This window comes from Mauremys reevesii, linkage group 2 (genome assembly GCF_016161935.1).
Source record: "Mauremys reevesii isolate NIE-2019 linkage group 2, ASM1616193v1, whole genome shotgun sequence".
Taxonomy (NCBI): Eukaryota; Metazoa; Chordata; order Testudines; family Geoemydidae; genus Mauremys; species Mauremys reevesii.
This window is the reverse complement of record NC_052624.1, coordinates 114,381,854-114,405,507: the sequence shown is the minus strand read 5'-3', so window position 1 is coordinate 114,405,507 and position 23,654 is coordinate 114,381,854. Positions and strand designations below refer to the sequence as shown.

The 23,654-nt window shown below is 47.7% G+C and overlaps 1 protein-coding gene across 7 annotated transcripts in view; it reads right to left on the bottom strand.

The window, feature by feature from the left end:
- RECK (reversion inducing cysteine rich protein with kazal motifs) overlaps nt 1-23,654 on the bottom strand; it is a 150,974-nt gene that overhangs the window by 87,299 nt on the left and 40,021 nt on the right. For all 7 annotated transcript variants that reach the window (XM_039527833.1, XM_039527837.1, XM_039527829.1 and 4 more), the window contains one exon: nt 17,296-17,332. In XM_039527833.1, the coding sequence (XP_039383767.1) occupies nt 17,296-17,332 (37 nt within the window). The remainder of the gene's footprint in view (nt 1-17,295; nt 17,333-23,654) is intronic.

The following is a 23,654-nucleotide window of genomic DNA, read 5'->3' as shown; positions in this document are numbered from 1 at the left end:
GGTCCTGTCCACCAGCCTAGGGGCTCTGCTGCCAGCCTGGGGTTCCATTCGCCGGTCCCCTGTCAGCCGGGGGACCAGCTGCCAGCCCTGGAGGCTCCGCTGACGGCCTGGGGTACCATCCACCAGCCCCCTGCCAGCCGGGGTTCTGTCCACTGGCCCCACTCAGCCCGCTGCTGTCCCCAGGTCCCAGCCACCAGTTCGGGTGGCTCCGCTGCTGGCCTGGGGTCCCAGCTGCCAGCCCAGGGCTCTGCCCCTGGCCTGAGCCCGGCACTCTGCAGCCACCCCCAGCTGTGGCCCACTGGCCCCAGCCTGGGGCAGTGAGAGGTACATACAGGGGCAAGAGGGGACATAGCTCAGCATCCCCACCTTAAAAATTGTTCCAGCACCACTGGAATATTTTTAAGTCCTGTTTTGCTGCTTACATCACTATCATACCACATGGAACAGCGCACTGAGTTTGACGTTGTGCATGCCGTCTGTCGCGATTTCTTTTTTCCCCACTGTGAGTTGACAAAATGTCAGCTCCTAATAAAGCAAAGTTAGATATCCATTCATTTCAGCCTTCTTGGACACACATGGATTTATCAAAAGAAGGACCGTGCTGTTTGTGCTTTCTGTTGTGAAAGTTTGTCACACATCAAGTGTTCAACGACATTTTCAAACAAAGCATGAGAAAACCTTTCTTGATGAAGCAGGCAAGACGGAATCGATCAAAAAGGCAGTAACGGGATATGAGAAGCAAAGCAGTGTTTTTAAATGCTTAAGTGCAAGTAAAAAATCAAGCTACAGAAGGAAGTTACAAGATTGCACAGTGCATTGCAAAAAACGGAAAGCTGTTTACAGGTGGGGAAATATAAAAAAAGTTTCTCAGCAGTTCTGAGGTTTCGTTCAATGATTTGCCAAATAAAAATGTGATCATATCTAAAATAAAAGAACTGCCTGTCTCTCCCAAAACAGTTGAGAGACATGTAAGCGAAATGGCAGAAAACATTAACAAAAAGCAGACAACTGCATTAAAAGACACAGCACTGTTTAGCGTTGCAGTTGATGACAGCGTGGATATAAACGATGTTCCACGTTTGGCAGCTGTTGCAAGATATTGTGCTTCCAATGAAATCCAAGAGGAACTTTGTTGCCTAAAACCCCTGCATGGCACAACAAAGGGGGAAGATATAGTGGAAAGTTTTGTAAGCCATTTTGAAGAACAAGGAGTTGACATCAGAAAAATATTTTGTGTGACAACAGAAGGGAACTGTAAAGTTACTTGAAGATCAAATTGGCCGCCTGACAGTCAAATTCAGAGCTTAATAATGTGGTGAATACAGTGGTACAAATTGTGAATTTCCTTGTTGCTTGATCTGCTTTGACTCACAGACAGTTTCAAGCACTGCTAGAAGAGATGGACAGTGCATATAATGACATTCAACTTCACAGGAACATTCGGTGGCTAAGTCGTGGCAAGGTTTCGGTGCCTTTGTAAACTGTTTTGATGCAATCAAGACATCTTTAATCAGGGAAAGGACAAAACTACCCCAAACTGAATGATGACAAACGGCTATGTAAGCTCATGTTTCTAACCAACATCACCACTCACCTAAACGAACTCAACCTGTGTCTTCAGAGTGCAGGGCAAATGGTTCTGGATCTTTATGAAGTCTGGAAGGTATTTGTTGTAAAACTAGCAGTTTTTTCTTGGGGTATTCAAACTTCGACTTTCCGCTACTTCCAACACATAAAAGAGCTATTGACACGTTGCACTGTCAGTGTCGATGAGATTGGAATGTACATGCAAGAACTGAAATCAGAATTTTCTGACAGATTTCAAGATTTCCAGTGATTTGGCCCAATGCTTTCTTTTCTAAACAAACCTGAAAAGTTCAACAAAAGCAACTTGGATTTGTCTGTATTTCAGTGAATGGGAGTTGAAGATTTTGAAATGCAACTCATTCAGTTAAAAAGCTCAGAATTGTGGGCATCGAAGTCCGTAGATCTGTGGAGTGCACTTGAAGCTACCAAGAGAGATCATGGGGTCTCTATTCTGAACTGCTGGATGTCCCTGTCAGTGAAATTTAACTGTTTGAATAAAATTGCATTTGCGATGCTTTCAGCATTTGGATCCACATACCTGTGTATACAGGTATTTTCACACATGAAATCTGTTCTCTGTCCCTCTCAGAGCCAGTTAACAACTGATCACTCAGAAGCCTGTGTGCAGCTTAAAGTATCCAAATATGTGCCAGACATTGGAAAACTCAGCAAGGAAAAGCAAGGGCAAGGATCACATTAAACTGTTAAGATCTGTATTTTAATTTAATTTTAAATGAAGCTTCTTAAACATTTTAAAAACCTTATTTGCTTTACATACAACAATAGTTTAGTTATATAATAATGACAGAGAGAGACCTTCTAAAAACATTAAATATATTCCTGGCATATGAAACCTTAAAATTAGAGTGAATAAATGAAGACTTGGCACATCACTTCTGAAAGGCTGCCGACTCCTGATGTGTAGGGATGTTGATTGCTTTGTTTAAGATCCATCTGCATGGAAGCCCCTGCCACACTTGAATAGTCTGTACTGAATGTCTAGAGCTATTAAAATGACATTTCACCAATATATACCAATTATTTTATCAAGGAAATATGACATACATTGTGTGACATAATTCAAAATTGTAAGAGTAAATAAAATGGATTCTCACTTAGACAGACAACCAGTTCACAGGAAAGTCACACGGGGTAAACACCCATCCACAGTTAATCACAGGGTTAGCTGCCTGCTACATGCTATTTTAGTATTTAATAATTATATAGCAGTTGTTTCTGTGGAACTTTTGCATGAACAATCTTCAGGAATGTGGAGCTATGGAAAGAATCATCTTAAGATTAAATCCATGATACTGACAGTTTCACTGAAAAAGTCATTAAAAATATCAATTGAAAAAAAGTGATCTAGAGAAAAGAAATCTGTAAGATTTAAACAGTAAGACAAAATGCATGGCTACTGGCTAAGGCTCCATGTTTGTCACAGAGGTCATGGATTCTGTGACTTTGTGACCTCCGTGACTTCTGCAGCAGCTGGTACACCTGGCCCAGGGCCATCTGAGCAGCTCAGGTAGCCCCCAAGCCAAGCACACTGGCCACTGCTGGGGCAGTCTCACCCCCCCACCTCCCAGCAGCAGGAGTTTGGGTGTGGGGGGTCTCAGGGCTGGGGTGTGGGGCACTGCGGTTCCCAGCCAATGGGGGCTACAGAACTGGGGCTTGGGGTGGAGTGGAGACAGAACATAGAGCTAGGAGCTGGAGGTCACCACTTCCCAGGAGCCAGGTAGGGAGCCTGCCCCAGACCTGCCACCCCTCCCACTCCCCCCAGCACAGATAGCACCTCCCAGGCCACATCTCCCGCCCCCCCATGGTGCCCCCTCAGGCCGCCCCCCCCCCTCTGAGCACCCGCAGCACCCCCTGGGCAACCACCCCCAGCACTCATGGTGTCCCCCAGGCCGCCCCCCCAAGTTTCAGTCAGGAGTATATAGTAAAAGTCATGGACAGGTCATGCCCGTGACCTGTCCATGACTTTTACTAAAAATACCCGTGATTAAAATGTAGCCTTACTACTGATCAATCAGACCAAAACTTCCAGAGGACTGAAATCTCTGTTGCAATGAACTGGCTATGCAACACAGATAACACTAAGACCAATCCACTTTTACAACCACTGCGGTATACTACTGGCATGAAAAACTGAGTAATTAGGCAACTATATTTTGCAGTAGAAGGAGTTTGAGTGTTTCAGGTGTAGTTCCATGTAGATCACATTATTGTGAAACAATGAAGTAATCCTATATTAAAGTTCAAGGTAGAACACACAAAGCAGCTACAGATACATGCCAAGTTAAACATGCCACAAGAGCCTTGCTATGGTGTAAGTTTTATTGCATGTGTTCCTCTCTCAGGGGTATTCCAAAACCATCAGGTGATCTTGTGTATAACATCTGCTGCCACATCTAAATAAAGTTATGTTGAGTTATGCTAACAATAGCACATAAACTGATTTTGTGACTAAGGCAATCTGAACATACATTAATGGAGTTGTAACTTCTGTTCACAGCAGTCTGGAGCATGTACTTCTAATATTTTTTGTGAGGTGCTCAAGTAGTAGAGGTTAGCGTACTACAGGCCTGAACAACTCATAAAGCGGCGAGGGCCATATTACTCCAAAGAAAGCAGCTGAGGGCCGAAACCCGCCAGCCCTGCCAAATGCTCCCCCCCAGCGCCACCCAGCCCCCCTGAAACACATCTCCCTCCCCAGCGCCACCCGGCCCCGCAGAAAAGACGGTTACTCACCGTTGTAACTGTTGTTCTTCGAGATGTGTTGCTCCTATTCATTCCAGTTAGGTGTGTGCACGGCTCATCGGAAGATTTTTACCCTAGCAACACTCGGCGGGTCGGCTGGGCGCCTCCTGGAGTGGCGCCGCTATAGCGCCGAATATATACCCCAGCCGACCCGTCCGCTCTTCAGTTCCTTCTTGCCGGCTACTCCGACAGTGGGGAAGGAGGGCGGGTCTGGAATGGATAGGAGCAACACATCTTGAAGAACAACAGTTACTACGGTGAGTAACCGTCTTTTCTTCTTCGAGTGATTGCTCCTATGCATTCCACTTAGGTGATTCCCAAGCCTTACCTAGGCGGTGGGGTCGGAGTGAGACGTGGCAGAGTGTAAGACTGCTGAGCCGAAGGCCGCATAGTCTCTAGATTGTTGCACCAACGCGTAGTGGGCAGCAAAGGTATGGACCGAAGACCAGGTAGCCGCCCGACAGATGTCCTGGATGGGGACATGGGCCAGGAAGGCGTCAGAAGAAGCTTGCGCTCTCGTAGAGTGAGCGGTGAGACGGCTAGCTGGCACGTGAGCAAGCTCGTAGCATGTCCGGATACATGCCGTCACCCAGGAGGCGATCCTCTGAGAGGAGACTGGCTTGCCCTTCATGCGATCGGCAACCACTATGAATAGCTGGGGCGAACGCCAGAAGGGTTTCGTTCGCTCTATGTAGAACGCGAGGGCCCTGCGGATGTCAAGGCTGTGAAACTGTTGTTCACGACGTGAGGCGTGCGGCTTCGGGAAAAAAAATCGTGAGGAAAATGTCCTGGTTCACATGGAAGGCCGACACCACCTTAGGGAGGAAGGCCGGGTGTGGCTGAAGCTGTACCTTGTCCGCATGGAAGATGGTATACGGTGGACCAGCCGTTAGGGCGTGAAGCTCGGAAACTCGTCTTGCTGATGTTATAGCGACGAGAAAGGCCGTTTTCCATGACAAATAGAGAAGGGAACATGTGGCCAAGGGCTCAAAGGGGGCTCCTATAAGCTTGGCTAGAACTAAGTTCAAATCCCAGGAGGGTGTAGGACGCCGTATCGGTGGGTACAAGCGATCTAGTCCCTTAAGGAAGCGGGAAACCATCTGATTGGAAAAGATGGACCGTTCTCCTACGCCAGGTCGAAAGGCAGAAATTGCCGCCAGGTGCACCTTCAAGGAGGAGACCGCGAGACCTTGCTCCTTGAGAGACCAGAGGTAGTCCAGGATCGTAGGAATAGGGACTGCGAAAGGATTGAGACCCTTCTGATCGCACCAGAGTGCGAAACGCTTCCACTTCGCAAGGTAGGTCGATCAAGTGGAAGGCTTTCTGCTTTCCATCAGGACTTGCTGCACCGCCGCAGAGCAGTTACGCTCCGCTCGGGTCAGCCACGTAGGAACCAAGCTGTAAGATGGAGGGACTGCAGGTCTGGGTGGCGAAGCCTGCCGAAGTCCTGTGTTATCAGGTCCGGCCATAAGGGGAGGGGAATGGGATCCCGCACTGAGAGGTCGAACTGCAGGGTGTACCAGTGCTGTCTCGGCCAGGCCGGAGCGACGAGTATGAGGCGGGCCCTGTCCCTCCGGAGCTTGAGTAGCACTCGGTGTACGAGGGGGAACGGAGGGAAGGCATACAGCAGGTGACCCATCCAGGAGCGGAGGAATGCGTCTGATAGGGAGCCCTGGGAGCGACCCTGGTAAGAACAGAACTGGTGACATTTCCTGTTCTCTTTGGAGGCAAACAGGTCTATTTGGGGAACACCCCACCTCTGGAAAACTGTGTGGATAACATCTGGGCGAATTGACCACTCGTGGGAGAGGAATGACCTGCTGAGATGGTCGGCCAACGTGTTCTGCACTCCTGGAAGAAATGATGCTACCAGGTGAATAGAGTGGGTTATACAGAAGTCCCAAAGGTGCATCGCCTCCGTGCAAAGCAGGGAGGAACGAGCCCCCCCTGCCTGTTCACGTAAAACATTGCCGTCGTGTTGTCCGTGAAAACGGCCACACAGCGCCCTTGGAGATGGGCGTGGAAGGTTTGACACGCCAAGCGAATCGCCCGCAGCTCCCTGACATTGATATGAAGGGAGAGCTCTCGAGGCGACCATAGACCCTGGGTGTGCAGGTTGTCGAGGTGTGCACCCCACCCCAATGCCGAAGCATCCGTGGTCAGTGTGACAGATGGGTGGGATGGGCGGAATGGAACTCCGGCACACACTACCTCCGGGTTCAGCCACCAGTTGAGCGGTTCGAAGGTTGATCTCAGGACTGTGACCACATCTATGGAGTCGCGGTGCGGGCGGTACACTGACACCAGCCAAGTTTGAAAGGGGCAAAGACGCAGCCTCGCGTACATGGTCACGAATGTGCATGCCGCCATGTGGCCGAGGAGGCGGAGGCAGGACCGCACCATCGTAGTCAGAAAGGACTGTAGGTCTCAGACAAGGGAAGCCAAAGTCTGGTGCCGAGGTAGAGGGAGGCAGGCCCTGGCTAAATTGGAATCCAGGACCGCACCAATGAACTCCACCCTTTGTGTTGGAGCTAAGGTAGACCTTTCAGCATTGATCATGAGGCCTAGCCTTTGGAACAGGCCTAGGATCTCGGCCATTTGACTTGTTACCAGTTGGCGGGAAGGTCCGCGGATCAGCCAGTCGTCGAGATACGGGTAAACATGTATGCGACGATGGCGAAGGGCCGCAGCCACCACTGCCATGCACTTGGTGAAGACACTCGGTGCCGTTGAGAGGCCGAAGGGGAGCACCGTAAACTGGTAGTGTATACTGTTGACGACGAAGCGCAGATAGCGTCGATGAGGGGGGTAAATCGCGATATGAAAGTATGCGTCCCTCATGTCGAGGGCGGCAAACCAGTCTCCCGGATCCAGGGAGGGGATAATGGTCCCCAGGGTTACCATGCGGAACTTGAGCTTGACCAGAAATCTGTTTAGCTCTCGGAGGTCGAGGATTGGCCGCAGACCTCCCTTCGCCTTGGGGATCAGGAAATAACGGGAGTAAAATCCCCTGCCTCGCATGCCTTCCGGCACCTCCTCTATGGCACCCAAACTCAACAGAGTCTCGACCTCTTGTAAGAGGAACTGCTTGTGAGAGGGGTCCCTGAAGAGGGACAGGGAGGGTGGGTGGGAGGGGGCGAAACAAATTGGAGTCGGTAACCAAACTGCACCGTGCGGAGCACCCAGTTGTCTGTTGTTATGTGGGACCACGCCGGCAGGAAGTGGGAAAGACGGTTGGAAAATAACGGGGAAGGATCCGGTAAATAAACTGGTGGGCCGCCCTCGGGCGTACCCTCAAAATTTTTGTTTAGGTCCCGGGGAGGGTGCTTCGAGGGCGCTTGGGGCTGATTCCCCGGTTGCCCAACAGTCTACGCCGATTCATCCTGCCCCTGCGCCTATTATCGTGGCACGGCCTGGTCTGGTTGAACGGGCGGTATGGTTGTGTCCTGAAGGATCTCCGCTGGGTAACTGGCGTATGCATTCCCAGGGAGCGGATAGTGACCCGGCCATCTTTGAGGGTCTGCAGCCTTGAGCCTGTTTTCTCGGAAAACAGACCCTTGGTGTCAAACGGTAAGTCCTGGAGAGTGTGTTGGACTTCCGGTGGTAACGTGGAGGCCTGCAGCCATGAAATCCTCCTCATGGTTACCCCAGAGGCCAAGGTCCTGGCTCCTGAATCCGCGGAGTCCAGAGAGGCTTGGAGTGCCGATCGGGAGGCTTTTTTACCCTCCTCAATAAGGGCCTTGAATTCAGGACGGGAGTCTGACGGCACCAGCTCAGTGAACTTTGAGAGAGAGAGCGCAAGGTGTCATGGGTGTATCTACTGAGGAGAGCCTGCTGGTTGGCGATCCTCAGTTGGAGACCACCGGCTGAATAGACTTTCCGTCCCAAAAGATCCATGCGCCGGGCCCCTTTAGATTTTGGCGCCGGAGCTGGCTGTCCATGGCGCTCACGGTCATTAACGGACTGCACGACCAGCGAGTCCAGAGCTGGGTGTGTGTACAGATACTCATAGCCTCTGGAGGGAACCGAGTACTTCCGTTCCACCCCCCGAGCCGTGGGAGGGGTGGAAGCCGGTGACTGCCAAATAGTATCTGCGTTTCTTTGGATGGTGCGAATAAAAGGCAAAGCCACCCGAAGAGGCGCCTCCGCCCCGATTAAGCGGACCACAGGGTCATCATCCTCTGCCACCTCCTCAACGGGCAGGTTAATGTTCTGTGCCACCTGTCGAAGCAAGTCCTGGTGGGCACGGAGGTCAATCGGGGGAGGGCCCGAAGACGACGCGCCCGCCACCGCCTCATCTGGCGAGGAAGACTATGACAGGCCCAGGACTAGGGTGTCCGGTGGTGGCTCGTCAATGTCCTGCGCAGCCTCCATGATTGGGGGATGCTCGGCAACAACAGGCGGCTGAGGGTCCTCTACCACTGATGAGGGAGGAGGTCTGCTGACTGTAGCCTCAGGCGCTGTGTGGACGGAAGTTCTGGGCCCCTGAGAGGGGGGTACCCCTTGTGCCTCATGATAGGCCCATGGGGTCCAGAAGCCCCATTGGGTCCAGAAGCCCCCTTGGGGGGGACCCTGGTCCTGGCCTTGAGGATCAGCGCGGGGATCGGCTACACTGTCCGCTTGCGAGGAGACAGATGGCTGACGCGAAGGCCACGGCGGGGCGGAGACACTGTGGGATTGCGCCACCGACGCTGCCGGTCTGTCCCTGGATGGTACCGGGGAACGGTACCGGTCGTCACGGTGCCGGGAGCGAGATCGGGACCATCGACCATGCCGGTGCCGGGAGGTCGACCTGGATCTCGATTCCCGGTGGTGGGAGCGGCTGCGGGATGAACGGTACCGGGAGCGGTACCGAGAGCCGGATCTGCGTCGATATCGCCGGTCAGGAGAGCGGGACCGGGATCGTCTCCGGGAGTGCGACCGGTACCGCGATGGCGAGCGGTACCGGGACTGCGACCAGCGCCGAGATCTGGATTGGCGTGATGGAGAGCGTCTCTGGGACCGGGACCGGGACCTGGAGTACCGTCTCTCTCGTCCGTCAGGGGAAGGAGGCCGCATGATAGCCGGCTTACCCACTGACTTCACAGCCCGCACCGGCGGTGCCGGGGGCTGGATGCGCTGTGGCTTGGTGAGCGCTATCAGCTCTCTCGCCGTCGAAAAAGTTTCGGGAGTCGACGGGAGAGGCAGCTCGACCACGGTTTGTATCAGGGAGCAAGGCGGTACCGGACTCAACGGCTCTTGCGGTGCCGGAGTCGACGGTACAGCGCCTGTCTTGGGCGCCGGCGGAGTCGGTGCCGGAGGTTGGGCCAGCGGACCTGGTGCAGATGCCTTGGTGGCTGTCTGCGCCGGCTTACGCTTCCTCGCAGGAGAGAGGGAGCGGTGCCGGGACGCCGGTGCCGGTTGTTGGGTTTTCACAGTCTCAGTACCGGACCGGCCAGGAACCGCTGGGGCGCTCCGTACTGAAGAGGACTGCGGAGCGGCTGAGGTCGGCACCGCAGGGCTAAGTGTCGACTCCATCAAGAGCTGCTTTAAACGAAAGTCTCTCTCTTTCTTTGTCCTCGGCTTAAACGACTTGCAAATAGGGCACTTATCTGCACGATGAGACTCTCCCAAACACCGCAGGCAGGAGGTGTGAGGGTCTCCTATCGGCATGGGCCGTTGACAGTCCAAGCAGGGCTTGAATCCCGGTGCCTTGGGCATGAGCCCGCACCGATTCGGGAAAAGAAGGGCTAGGCTCCCCAATTTCCCCTAACTAACTAACTAGTAAACTAATCTAACTATTTTAAGAACTATATACAATAATTACAACGAAGAAATCTGAGAGATGCTAGGGCTGTGGAGGTCAAAGGAGCACTCCACTTTTCCAACGACCGTCACGGGTGGTAAGAAGGAACTGAGGAGCGGACGGGTCGGCTGGGGTATATATTCGGCGCTATAGCGGCGCCACTCCAGGGGGCGCCCAGCCGACCCGCCGAGTGTTGCTAGGGTAAAAATCTTCCGATGAGCCGTGCACGCGGCACGTGCACACCTAACTGGAATGCATAGGAGCAATCACTCGAAGAAGAAACAACCCCTCCCCCACACCGCCTGCCCTGCGGAAACAACCTCTCCTTCCCCAGTGCTGAGCCGCCGAAACAGCTGAGAGCCGAAAAGGAAGGTTTTGGGAGGGAGGGGTGATACTTTATTAAGAATTTTTCAATTAAAGCAAACAATTTTTTAAATTTTTTATGAATCATGGAAAAATGAAAAACCTATTCCCTTGAAAGAAAACGTTTGTACTTTTCATAATTACCTTACAAATTTAATGAGAGATATTACATCTCTTTTCGGAAACAAGCTTGTCGTACTCGGGGGTCATATTTGAAGTGGATATTTTCAAAATGTCTTCCAAATGGTCAGTCAGAGAAGAACGTTGCTTGTTTTTATTCACGTTCACGATGGAAAATGTCTGTTCACATATGTAAGTGCTTCCAAAAATGCTGAACGTTTTCAGTGCAACTTCGATACCATTCTTGTATTTTTCATCGTCCAGACTTTTATAGAAATCCCGCAGGCTGCTTTCTCTGTGCTTATTTCAGTAAAATACCGAACACTGAAGTTCAATAACCTCCAACTGCAAATTTAGTAGCACTTCCTCTGGATCTACAGAAAAGGGATCTTCAATCAGCTTCAACTGGACATCTTCTTTAGACAAAGGAAGTCTTCTGTCAAATTCTTCAATCAAAAGATTGATGTGCTTGGCATATTTTTCTCCTAACTCGGTATATTTGTGCTGAGGGAATACGCTGTGCACAAGTGGGAAAGTGACACATTTCACCTTTTGACATCTGACTTCTGAAAAGTTTCAATTTCATTTTGAAAGCTTTCACTGCTGCACACATTTGAAATAAGTTGATTTTTTCCCTGAAGTTGAATGTTGAGATCATTCAGGTGTGCTGTAATATCACAAAAGAAAAAAAGAGATCTTGATTCCAGGACTCATTTTCAAGCTCTGGGAATTTTATTGGCCCATTTTCTAGGAATTTTGCTACCTCCTCTTTCAAAGCAATGAAACACTGGAGCTCTCTTCCTCGACTCAACCACCTCACTTCCGTATGGTAGATTAAGTCACTGCATTCAGCATCTACCCCTTCAAGAAAGGCTCGAAATGTCCTATGTTTTAGTCTTCTAGAACAGATGCAGTTTAAAATGGAAACTACCACTGACATTACATGCTCAAATTTTAATGTTTTGCTACACAAAACCTGCTGATGCAGTGATGTTTGTTTATTTGTCTCCTGATAAATTCTTCAAGAAGAGTAACTGCTCCAACATTTTTTCCGCACATAGCTGGAGCACCATCAGTACAAATGGCCACCAAGTTTGTGAAATCTTATCCAACTTATCATTCATGCACTTTGTCACTTCACTGGAGATTTCTTTTCCAGTTGTGCGACCCGTCATGGAGCACATGCCAACAAGTTCTTCAGTAATTTCAAAGTTTTTATCAATGCCTCTAATAAAAATAAGAAGTTGGGTGGTGTCTTTTAAAATTGGTGCTTTCATCCACAGCTAGGGAGTAAAAGCGGAATTCACTGACTTTCTGCTTTAACTGATCACTTAGATTGGTAGAAATGTCAGCTATTCTTCTCTGTACAGTCATGCGTGATAGACTGACATTCTCAAATATTCCCCTCTTTTCTGGACATAACTCAGATACAGCAATCAACATGTACTTTTTTAAAAACTCACCTTCTGTGAAGAATTTCCCAGCAGCAGCAATTTCCTTAGAAATTTAGTAACTGTATCATTCTCAGTGCTCACTTTCTTGAAAATGTGCTGTTCTCCACTAAGGTTTTTCACTAAACTGGCTGCTTTAATTATTTGTTCATTTGGTGAGATTGGGATGTTTAGTTTCAAAGTGCTGCCGAAGGTTGTATTCTTTCGGAATGGCTAACGTTTCGTGACACTCGAGGCACAGTATTTTGTCTTTGGAAACAGTACGTAAGTATTTATTCGTCCATTCAGTGTTGAAAACTCTGTGCTCTATTTTTCTCTTTTTCTTTTCACTCATGGTATCCATTACGAAGCTCAAGATTTTGTTGAATAAATTCACACACAAAGGAAACAGTGTCACACACAAAGAGAAGAGCTATCTCACGGCGCATGGCACACTAGCAAGACACTGATGGTGTGTGGAAGCCTGTAGAGGGGGAAAGAAATGGCGCACATAGGGTGACCAGATCACAGCAGTAAAATAGGACCCACCCCCATCCCCATCACACCCCTCTTCAACCCCCCAGGGGTCATTACTGCACACAGCAGTACCAAAAATTAAAATACTGAAAATGGATGCCCCCCTCCAGCCACCGACTCGCTGCTCACCTCCTCACCCCCCCTCCCCCAAGTATAAAGCCTCGCCGCTACTGCCCACCCAGCTCATCATCCCCCCCATGAAATAAGGGAAGCGGAAAAGGGAAACAGTTTGAAGGGATTTTCTGGGGCTATGAACTAAGGGGAGGAGAAAGGGGGACAGTGTGAAGGGATTGGATGTGACTATCCAACACATAAACACAGGGGCTGCAGGGAGCCCGGGGTGGGGGCAGTGTGATAGGGGCCAAGGAAGGTCCCTGGACCAGGGAAGGGGCAGCAGTCGGGGCACGGCAGGTGCAACACACACGTCTCCTCTGTGGATTTCCTGGCTGCCCACAAACAGTTCAATCCCCACCCCCGCCCCGATCACTACGGAGGCCGCCCTGGGACCAACCGAAGGGGGTCAGCCCAGTCCCTCCCCCGAGCTAACATGTGCAGGCCTGGTGTAGTATAAAAGAACACACATTACATAAATGGTTCCTAAACTATGGTCTCTGGACCAGTGGTCCACAGATAGCTGACCAGTTAGATGGTGCGGGAGCTCTCTTTCTTGTTTCTTGCTGCTATAACACGTTAAAAGGCAGTTAACAAGCAGAGTGGATTGATTTAAGTCAAAGCAATTTAAATACCTGATTTTATCTTGTTTTGCATTTGTACTTTTTAGTTACTTTCCTAAAGACCAAAGGACCATTTTTATCAGTGAGAGGAATTACTGTATTATGATTACACATACAATGAAACTACTTCAGACAATCCATCTGGACAAGTGATGGCGATTAAAAAGGCTACTCTGATAGATAAAACATTGATAATGAAGATAGTTACTTCACTGCCACTTGAATCCCTGTTACTTGAAGTAATAGATCCAGGATTTTATCTCAAGGGGCTTCCCTAGGGATTTCATGAACATTGATCATGTAGAATGCTCTCAGGAACATTGAGCATATAGATGAGAGTCAATGGGACTTAGGTGCTTTTGAAAATATATATGAGAGTTTGAGTATCAGAAGAGCTAGTGAACAGGAGCAGCAAACAGAGGTGTTTAGAAAGGGTGTGTGAGAGGGAGATACAGCTAACAAACAAATCACCCCCTTCCCCCCCCCCCAAAAAAAACAGAAGAGTAAAAATAATGCAGGCAGCATCCCAGCAGCAAACTGGGGGCTATCCAGTTTATTGCACGGAAGGCAGTATGTATGATTACTTGCCTTGCAGGCAGGTGGCATGTGTGTTCATTCAGTGCAAACATCTCATGGCCCTCAGAGACTGAATACGGGCTCTTGAGACTGAACTGGGGGAGCTAAGGGAGACAAGACTTCCAGGGACACAGTAGAGCAGTCCTGCTCCCAGTCCGACAACCTTTGTGCTGTTGGTGAGAATGAAAGTCTCAGGGAAAGAGAACATAAAGCCGGAGCAGAGGAAAATGATCCCTTCCAGATGATGTCATGGTATCATCTCACACTGATGCTACCCCTCCAGGGGCGGGGACCCCAGTTACTAGAAAGAGACAGCTAATAGTAATGGGGGATTTGATTATTAGAAATATAGATAGTTGGGTTAGTGATGACTGAGAGAACCACATGGTGAATTGCTTTCTGGGTGGGAAGGTTGGGAGCCTCAGAAGACATATAGACAGACTTTTGTACAGTGCTGGGGAGGGGCAGGTGGTCATGGTAGATGTAGGAACCAATTACATAGAGAGAGGTAGGAGACAGGTCCTGGAGGCCAAAATAGAGCTGATAGGTAAGAGATTAAAGTCCAGGACCTCCATCGTAGCATTCTTTGAAATGCTTCCAGTTCCATGTGCAGGGCCATTTAGACAAGCAGGGGTGCAGGGTCTCAATGAATGGATGAAACAATGGTGTTGGGAAAAGAGACTTCGGTTTATTAGGAACTGAGGAACCTTTTGGTAAAAGGAGCCTGAACAGCAACGGTCTCCAACCTTTTTACGCACAAGATCACCTTCTGAATTTAAGTGCGACCCAGGATCTACCCTGCCCCTTCCCCAAAGCCCCGCCCCACTCGCTCCATCCTCCCTTCTCTCCGTCACTCACTCTCCCCCACTCTCACTCACTTTCACCGGGCTGGGGCAGGAGGTAGGGGTTTGGGAGGGGGTGAGGGCTCTGGGCTAGAGACGAGGGGTTTGGAGTGTGGGAGGGGGCTGGCTCCGAGCTCAGCCTAGGCCAGGGGGTGGGATGCAGGAGGGGATGAAAGGTGTAAGCTCTGGGAGGGAGTTTGGGTGCAGGAGGGGGCTCCAGGCCGGGGCAAAGTGTTAGGGTTTAGGAGAGGGCATGGGGCGCTGGCTCCGGGAGGGGGCTCAGGGCTGGGATGCAGGCTCCCGCCAAGCAGCACTTACCTCGGGAGGCTCCCGGTTGGGTGCTCAGTGGGGCTAAGGCAGGCTCCCTGCCTGCCCCAGCCCCACGCCACTCCCAGAAGGGGAAACTTACAAGGTTAACTCTTATTATGCTGTCAATGCCAGCATTTTAAGATAAGACTGAAAGACATTCTCCACCTACCCTTATTGGGAAAGGATATGTGGGGGAAATGAAAGTAACCATAGACTGCATACCACATCTGTAACCTAGGCCCTCCCTCTCAGACCACAGGAAGAAACTACTATGGTATTTATTTTGTCCATCACCTTGTTATGGAGAGGGAAAACTGAGGGTGGGGGGATTGAACCATCGTATCATGGACTCTCTACGGTAACTGGGTCACCTGCACATCCTTAAAAGCAACTGCAAAAAGTCTGTCATATGAGAACAGTACCAAACTGTCTAATGTGGCAGGATGTCCTCCATCTAGACACCAGGTTCTGGATACTACAGAAAGAAGACTTCACTCCCCTGATAAGATTATACTGTGACACAGACCATCTATGATATGTTCGGCCTCAAAAGAAAGATTTCTCTGCTCCTAGGAGAAGAGGAGACTAGAATTCTACCCCAGAAACACCCCAGAGGCCTCACATTACTTCAGAAAATCAAGGCAAACAATTAAAGAGCAGCTGCTCACCACCAGTTTCTATCCTCGGAGTCTCCAAAAAGCAGCAGCACTTTCTTTACAGACCTGTGTTCTAACAGTATGCATTCAAACAAGCCCTCTTAAGCAGGGAGACTAATATCTGCAGTCCACCCTGCACAAGTTGGTTTTCTAGAAAGAGAGATTTGATATTATCTCCAGTTGAAACATTAGCCACAGTCTCTGGAGAAAATACGAAATATTCCTATTTCATCCAAAGATTTCAAGGCACTTTGCAAAAGTGAGTGTTGTTATCCTCATGTCAAAGATGGAATGAACTGAAGCACAGAGAAGTTAAGTTACTTATACAGGGTTACAATGTGCCAGTGGCTGTACTGGGCCTAAAACCAGATCTCCTGACAGCTACTCATGTTCTAACCACTAGACAGCACTGCCTCCCAAGCATTAGTTACAAAATAGTCTCACAAGATCTCCATTTTACAAACTAGAAAACTGACACAGACGAACGCCCAGATTTTTAAAGGGATTTAGGCATTGCAGCACTGAGCATTGCCACACCTAATTGATTTAAGAGCTTAAGTCTCATTTTCAAAAGTGGTAGAGGAACTAATTAGGCTAAGTGCCTAAATCGCTTTTGAAAATGAAACAGGCATTGCAATGCTGAGCACCATTAAGTTTAAATACCATTAAAAATGTGGGCCAAAGTAGCATAAGCAAGATTACATAATAAATTAGTGGAAGAACAAGGACTAGAACCTACAAGATTCCTCAGACCCTATGAAACTACTGGAATTGATAGTTTGACTCCTGAGAACAAGAAAAGCAGGTAGGCTCACTGGTGGCAGGTTGAGCAGCCTGTAAGAAGAACAATTAACTGTCTTTTTTTTCCTGTTTTTCCACCTTTTCAGCTACGGTATGCTAATTTTACTCCAACTTTCTTTGTCCAAAAGCAAGAGGAAAGGGTTACTGTGACTATCCTGTGACAAGGCAGAGGAAAATTAGATAATTTAGGAGAGACAAGATGGGATTTACAGCACCAAACTATCTTTAATGAAACAGCTACTACTGAATCTCAGTACGACATCATGAATCCCACCCCCATATTCTAGACTGAATAAGAGTGGTATACATTTTTAATTAAAAAATTAGAAGTTAAGGTCTAGAAGGGGACAGTATTTTGGGGGAAAATAGGCAATCACAGGACATCTAGAATCTTTTAAAAAGGCAAAGGAGTGCTGACTCACGGCATTCAATACTTTTAAGAACGAATCCCCAACCCTTGACCTTTTTCTCCCACGTAGGCAAGAAATGGATAAGAGATATTTGAGTAAACATCAATGTAATACAAATTATACATTTAATGTATTTTCTACATGAGAAAATATGATAAGGAAAAAAATGTATTTGCTTTCCAATTTTGACAAAGAGTCAAAGCACCACGATTTGGGGTAAATGAAACAAGCAAACAAAAACATTTCTGGCTTACATGGAAGCCTTATCAAAGCAAAATTATTTTGAAACATGTACAATATGGAAACTAGACAATTTGTTGTTGAATTAAGCCTTTTATCAGCAAAGGAAAAATATAAATTAGAATATTCTAATAGTTCTTACCTGGCAAAGAAGAATTTATACAACCCCAAACTTCTCCCTGAAAAATAAAATGCAATTAAACAGAAGTCTTTATTTATGATAGATTAAAAGCTTTTAAATATAATAGATTTTGCACCAATACAAAATAGTGTCAATACCTCTGTAAGATAATTGATCTTATGGAAGAACTCTGCCTCCTTCTCAAAAAACACAAAAAATCAGAGACAAATGTCATCTGGTTTTTACTGTCAAGAAAAGGATGATGTGACCTAAAAGGACTCCTTTCTCTAGTGTATTTTAATTAAAAGTGGGGGGTTTGGGGTTTGTTTGTTTTTTGCAGGTGCAGAACATACTTTAGAAAATGGCAAAAAACTGAAAGCTATGGGTGTTTCTATATCCTGGAAGATGTAAGTGCGTGCATGTAGTAGACAACTCTGTCAAACAGTTACTGTAAGTAACTTCCCTTTCTTCTTCAAGTTACCCTCTGCATATATCCAGCTGTGGAAATACAGCAAACAGTACTACCACTTGGAAAAAATGGGCTGAAAGGGTCATAGTGCTAAAAGGTTCAGAATTCAAACCAAGATGATGTATCATAGGGGTTACAGTTGTACATAAAGTTATTTGTTTTACTTCTTTCCTTTTTTTTTTAAACACACACACACACACACACACACACACCCCACCTAAAGGAATTACGTCGAGTAACATTAAAAGGAAGATATTTAACCTGCAAAGTCAAGTCGTTGAAAGTTAGAAATTGTTAGACATGGCTGCCCAGCCTGTTTTTGGTTTGTTTGGGGGTTTTTTGGTGGGTGAGGAAGAGAGAAGGATTCTAGCATTAAAAGTGCAGACTGAAACCTAACATATATCCTCAACTCAAGATGGTTTCTAAACTTTTCCCAAAAATTCCTATTACTTTATCCTTTAAGCTCTCACCCTTAATCCTTTCCATGTATGTTACAAGAATCTATTTTGTACTGGATAAGTATATTTGTCTTTTATACCATCCAAGACCCATCTTTTGCCACTTGCTGTAAAAATGGTATGATGACGATGGGCGATCACTCGTTACCGAGTATGATCATCTTCCATGGGAGTTATGGGTCCTCAGGTGGCTAATAAGGACAATCCTTGAACCACAAGTTCTATTGCAATGAGAACAGATGTTTCAGTCGTGAGTGCAGCTGCCGAGATGCTCGACCCACCTCAATCCTCGAGCAAGACGACTGTATCACACACCCACTGCCTGTGTGTCAGTCTGTAACTAGGAACTTCCGGATTTCACTATCCTGTTCCCGTCATGACTCACCGATCACCACCAGACTTTTGACTTGTACAATGTTATTTTTCCCCAAAACTGGAAGATGCCTGTGTGGGACTTCTTTTAAAGTGGGGGACTGGTGCACAACAGTCACCACACTATCCTTGGCAGATAGAGAACTTGAAACCAATGGCATGGGCACCATGACAAATGGAGATCATCTATTTGCTGCAGCCTTCATCCACCTTCACAGACGTTGTAACATTACACAACAGTTTCACCTCCACTGTGCAGTTATCCTCCATCTGCTCTGCTGTTAGGGACTTCTTGGATCACACTTTGTCTGGAACCTCACCATGGACTGTTCTGCCATGGGTAGCCCTAAGGGAGTACATGACTCCAGGCAGCATCACTCTTGGGGTCACTGAAACATGCAAGCCTCTCCACCACTACAAGGTGGTGATCCATGGAGAGGAAAAAATGGTATAAACAGTCTCCAAATATTAGGGGAACAGAATTCAAGGACGATTTTCTGCTCTCAAACTTCATGTCACACCTGAGGTGTAGGGAGCCAGGGTGGCTTCCCTCCGAACCTGAGGGTAAAGAGCCACTCTCTCAGCCTAAGGGTGCGAGGCCAGACCAAGCTTACTCCACCCCCTGGAATGGGAGGGATGAACAGGAAGTACAAAGGGCGGGGCCCTTGGTCCAGTCAGGGCAGCACCAGGGAGGGAGACAGACGCAGACCGCTGGCTGCTCCCCTCAGACCCTGCTGCTGGGCCAGGGGAGGCCCTGGACCAGGAGAAACCTGACCTGGAGGAAGGACAGGGGCTGCCTGCCACCGAGTACCCAGAGGTAGAGGGGGAGCTGGAGCTGCCAGCAGCTGAATACCCAGACGAGCTAGAAGGACCGGAGGGACTCGCTCAAGGGACCGGGTAGGAAGGAGCCCAGGAACAGAACTGCACAGTGCCGTGAGTCTATTTGGTCAGCGTGTTGCAGAAGGATCCCTGCTGACCCAGTGGCAGGACCCAATGGCAGGACAGCCAGTGAGGCAGTAGCTCCCCACCACCCCATAGAGGCTTGGTGGGCCAACCAACACTGATCACAAGAGGATTACCTGAAGGTAAAGTAGTAGTGGAGGATGAATTCTTTTCTCTCTTCTTGGATTTACAGGGACATCTTTTATATTGCTGCTGATAGCATTGCCTGCCTCTGTTAACATAATTTGGATAATATTGTCTTTAGAGATCAAAGGCAGGCATGGGAATTATTCTCTTGAAAGCTGCAATAGACCCAGAGATGCATCAGTTAATCTTGTCTCATTTTCTCTAATACTAGATCCATTTTACAATTAAAAAGTCCATCAACTTCAAATAGAAGGTCTTCAATCTTCAGCTTTGTTTCGTGAGGAAGAGAGGAGCAGCATATCACTGCAGCTATTGATCTTGAATATGCACCAGAGACAAAGGAGACACACAGCACATGCGTAGCAACATACTGGCCCTTCTTAATAAGGGCATAAGTCAGTCTGCAGCACTCATCAGGAAGATTCTTGGTAAAGATTGAAATCTTGTCCCACAGGTGAAACTGCTCGCCATGACAGCTAGGTAGTTAGCGACCCTCTGGTTTAAAGAAGATGAAGAGAATATTTTCCCCCCTGAATCAATCTATTTCCCTCCCCCCCATCTCTGTCATTGGGAGGAGAATATAAATATTCCATTCCTGATTGCTACATCACTGCAGCCACCAACAGAGAATCAGGGGAAAGATGTACATGGAAACAAGAAAACCCTTCATACAGGATCTGATACCTTACCTGCTTTTTTTTTTTTTTTAGCATTTGGTTGGGAGAAACCCTTCAGAAGAAGCAGAGAAACTTTGTAGAGGTATTCCCCAGGATGTCAGAAAGAGGATGAGTTTCCTCCAGTGAAACAGAAGGTAATTTTGAAGTAGAAACCTTCTGCTAACTCTTTGAATTGAATAGTATCCTCAGATGGTGAGGGAGTTGAGGCTACACCACCATTTTCATCTAGACAGGAGTTGCCTGTAGGTTCCAGGCCCTGAAATCCAAAATATGGATTTGAGAACATGCATTATCTGCCTTGGTATATAAAGATGCCATGGATCAGTGTAGGGACTAACTCTTAGTACTGGATTCATTGGTAAAGGATCTGAATGCCTTGGATCTGTGGAAACATCCCTGCTTTAATGTGGAACCAAGATTGTAGCTCTCGAAGGAGTCTGAATCGGAAACCTTGGAGTTGACTGGTATGGACAGAGCACCCAGGGAGGCACTCCTGTCAATTTGTCTAGTCCAGTACAGTCATAGTTAGGGGATACATGTATTTATCCAAAAGAATGGTACTGAGGTTAAGGGTCCAAATAAACAGTTGGATCCATTATGTACTTAATTGTCCCATTTAGTGAACTGTAATATAACCATGTTTTGTTTAAAGAAACCCTGTTCAGAAGACTCCAAATCTGAGCCCTTGAGCTTGTAGTACATAGTATGTGGAAATTCCCATAGCTTTCAATTTTTTGACTTTCTGAAATACTATGCAGCTTAACCACAATACTTCAGTCTCCACTTTATGTTTTAGCTTAGTTTTCTCTCCAACCACAGGCAGCCATAACCATCTTAGTGAAACTGTGCTGAGGTCCAAAATGCAAAATGAGCAATATTCAGTCTTGGATATGTGAGATTTTAAAGGTCTCTTGTCTCAAGATCCACTAGCGGGTAGGTATGGGAACTTTATCTACCTCAGTGATATCCCCAATTATTTCATTGTCTGATCTGGGCTTGGATCACATTCAGAGGAAGAGCTGGTTACCCTTAAATTATTTTGTTAGCATTAGCACAGAGTCACTGCATTTAGTGCTTTTTAAGCAGGCACTAGAAAAAAAAAATCGACCATTTCTATAATATATCATATCAACTGAGTATTATGGCACCAAAGGAAGATTCCATAGAAGCAGAGGTGTATATGCTAGCAGGTCAGGGTGCTGGGATAAACAATGAAGAGATAAAAATGTAAGTGCCTACAAGTGAAGGAATGCTGAACATGTGCCTCTCAAAAGAGATGTAAAAGTACTACTCATCAGCAGTGAAACATAGCCAGTCCTGGCAGGAACAAACTCCTTGTGATATTTCTTTTTTAATACAGTACTTACATAGGTATATAAAAAACACTTATCACCTTGCTAACAGTCAATATCAATTCCCTCTACTGGCCCTCCTCCTCCATCAGCCTCCCTCTCTAAATCAAAGCAAACTAGAAGCCATTAAAAGGAGATACTGCTGCCATTAGAGGAAAAAGCTGGCTTCTGGCACTGCTACTAGTCACCAGAGGACTGATGAAAGGTACTTCCCTTTCTTTCCCTAAAAGCAGAGGTGAAAGTAAACAGGTACGGGCCAGTACGGAGAACCGGTAAGAAAAGGAGACTGGTTGAGGGGGGGAGAAGCCTGCTCCCTGCATAAGAATAGTTTAAACTCAGCTGTTCCTTGAGTGGTTCAGCCCTCCAGGTTAGGAGTGGTTTCTGGCATCCTTGTTAATTTCACTCACAGTAGCAGGGGGGAGGGGGGAGGGTATGTTTGACCATGGCGGGGCAGTCCTTGTCTGCCCCCGGGATGAGGGAAGTCTCCAATACTAATATATACAACAAATACAAGCATTTGGCTGCACAGCTTAAATCCAGAGCTAATAAAAGCAGGTGGAAGGAGAAAACTCACTGTCACATTGGTTTCTCGTCTCTTCCTCCCCCTCCTCTAGCCAGGCTGCAGACAGGCTCTGCATTCCTTCCCCCCCCCCGCCCAGCAGGGGTTCTCCTCTAGGCTCTAGCTTGCAGGACACTAGCTGAGATGCCTGCTGCTGCTGCAGCCTGCATAAGAACAGTTTAAGCTCAGCTGTTCCCTGCGCAGTTCAGCCCCCAGGGTTAGAAGCTGTTTCTGGCATCCTTGTTAATTTTACTCCCAGTTGTTGTTTTGGGGGGCGGGGGGAGGGTGTGTGTGACCATGGCAAGGGCAGTTCTTTTCTGCCCCCGGGATGAGAGGATCTCCTATAAACAAAAAACACAATAAAAATCAGGAACCATTTCCAAGTTCAAATCTATCCCATTCCCTCCCCAGCAGAGGATCATGGTTGTGATGTCCAAACTGTTTGTAGATCCTCTTTGAAATGTTACTGAACTGCACAGGGAACAGCTGAGTTTAAACTGTTCTTATGCAGGAGGCAGGCTTCTCCCTCCCTCAGCCAGTCTCCCTGCTGCAAGCTAGAGGGTAGCTGCTCAGTGCCAGGCAGGGAGAAAGCACGGAGCCTAGTGTCTGCAGCCTGGCTGGAGGAGGAGGGAAGACATGGAGAAAAATGTGACAGTGAGTTTTCACTTCTAGAAAGTTTTATTACAGACAGTACTGGTAGTAGTAATAGTAGCTTTATTTTCTCTATCTATGTCATGCAATGGGAGGGATCCATGAAGTACGTAGGAGAGGTGGGTTGCTTGTGATTGGACCATATGGGTAAGAAATGTAAATTACTTTTACCCCTGCCCAAACCCCAGGGCTCCCAGCTGCCTCTGCAGCTGGTAGCTCTGAGGGTGATTTAAAGGGCCCAGCCCTAGCTTCAGCTGAATCCCCGAGCCCTTTAAATCCTGATTTAAAAGCCCTGGGATTTAAAGGCTCCACCTCTTCCAATAGAGGCCACACCTCTTCCAGTTGAGGCCCCTCCCCCTCCGCAGGACTCTGGAGTACCAACAAGTCCTTTAAGTTACTTTCACCCCTGCCTAAAAGTTAACGGAGTTAATTGTGATTACTGCACTGTTTGTGACTACTGCATTGAACCCAATTCTCTAAGTTATTCCAAGCGGCCTCCCAGTCTGCCAGTGTCTGCATTCCATATCTCTAAAGAGTTGCCAGAATGCCTCCTCTACCCCACCATCTGAGAGATTTGGAGAGTAAATTTCATATATTCATGTTCCAGCAAGCAGAAGGTTATACCGGAACACATTTTGTATGTCTTTTGTCTAATGTTATTAACAGAGTACCCATGTAAATTTGACAGCAAATAAAAAAGGGGTGGGGGAGGCAATGTCTGAAAATAATAAGCATAGAGTTAAACTAAAACTG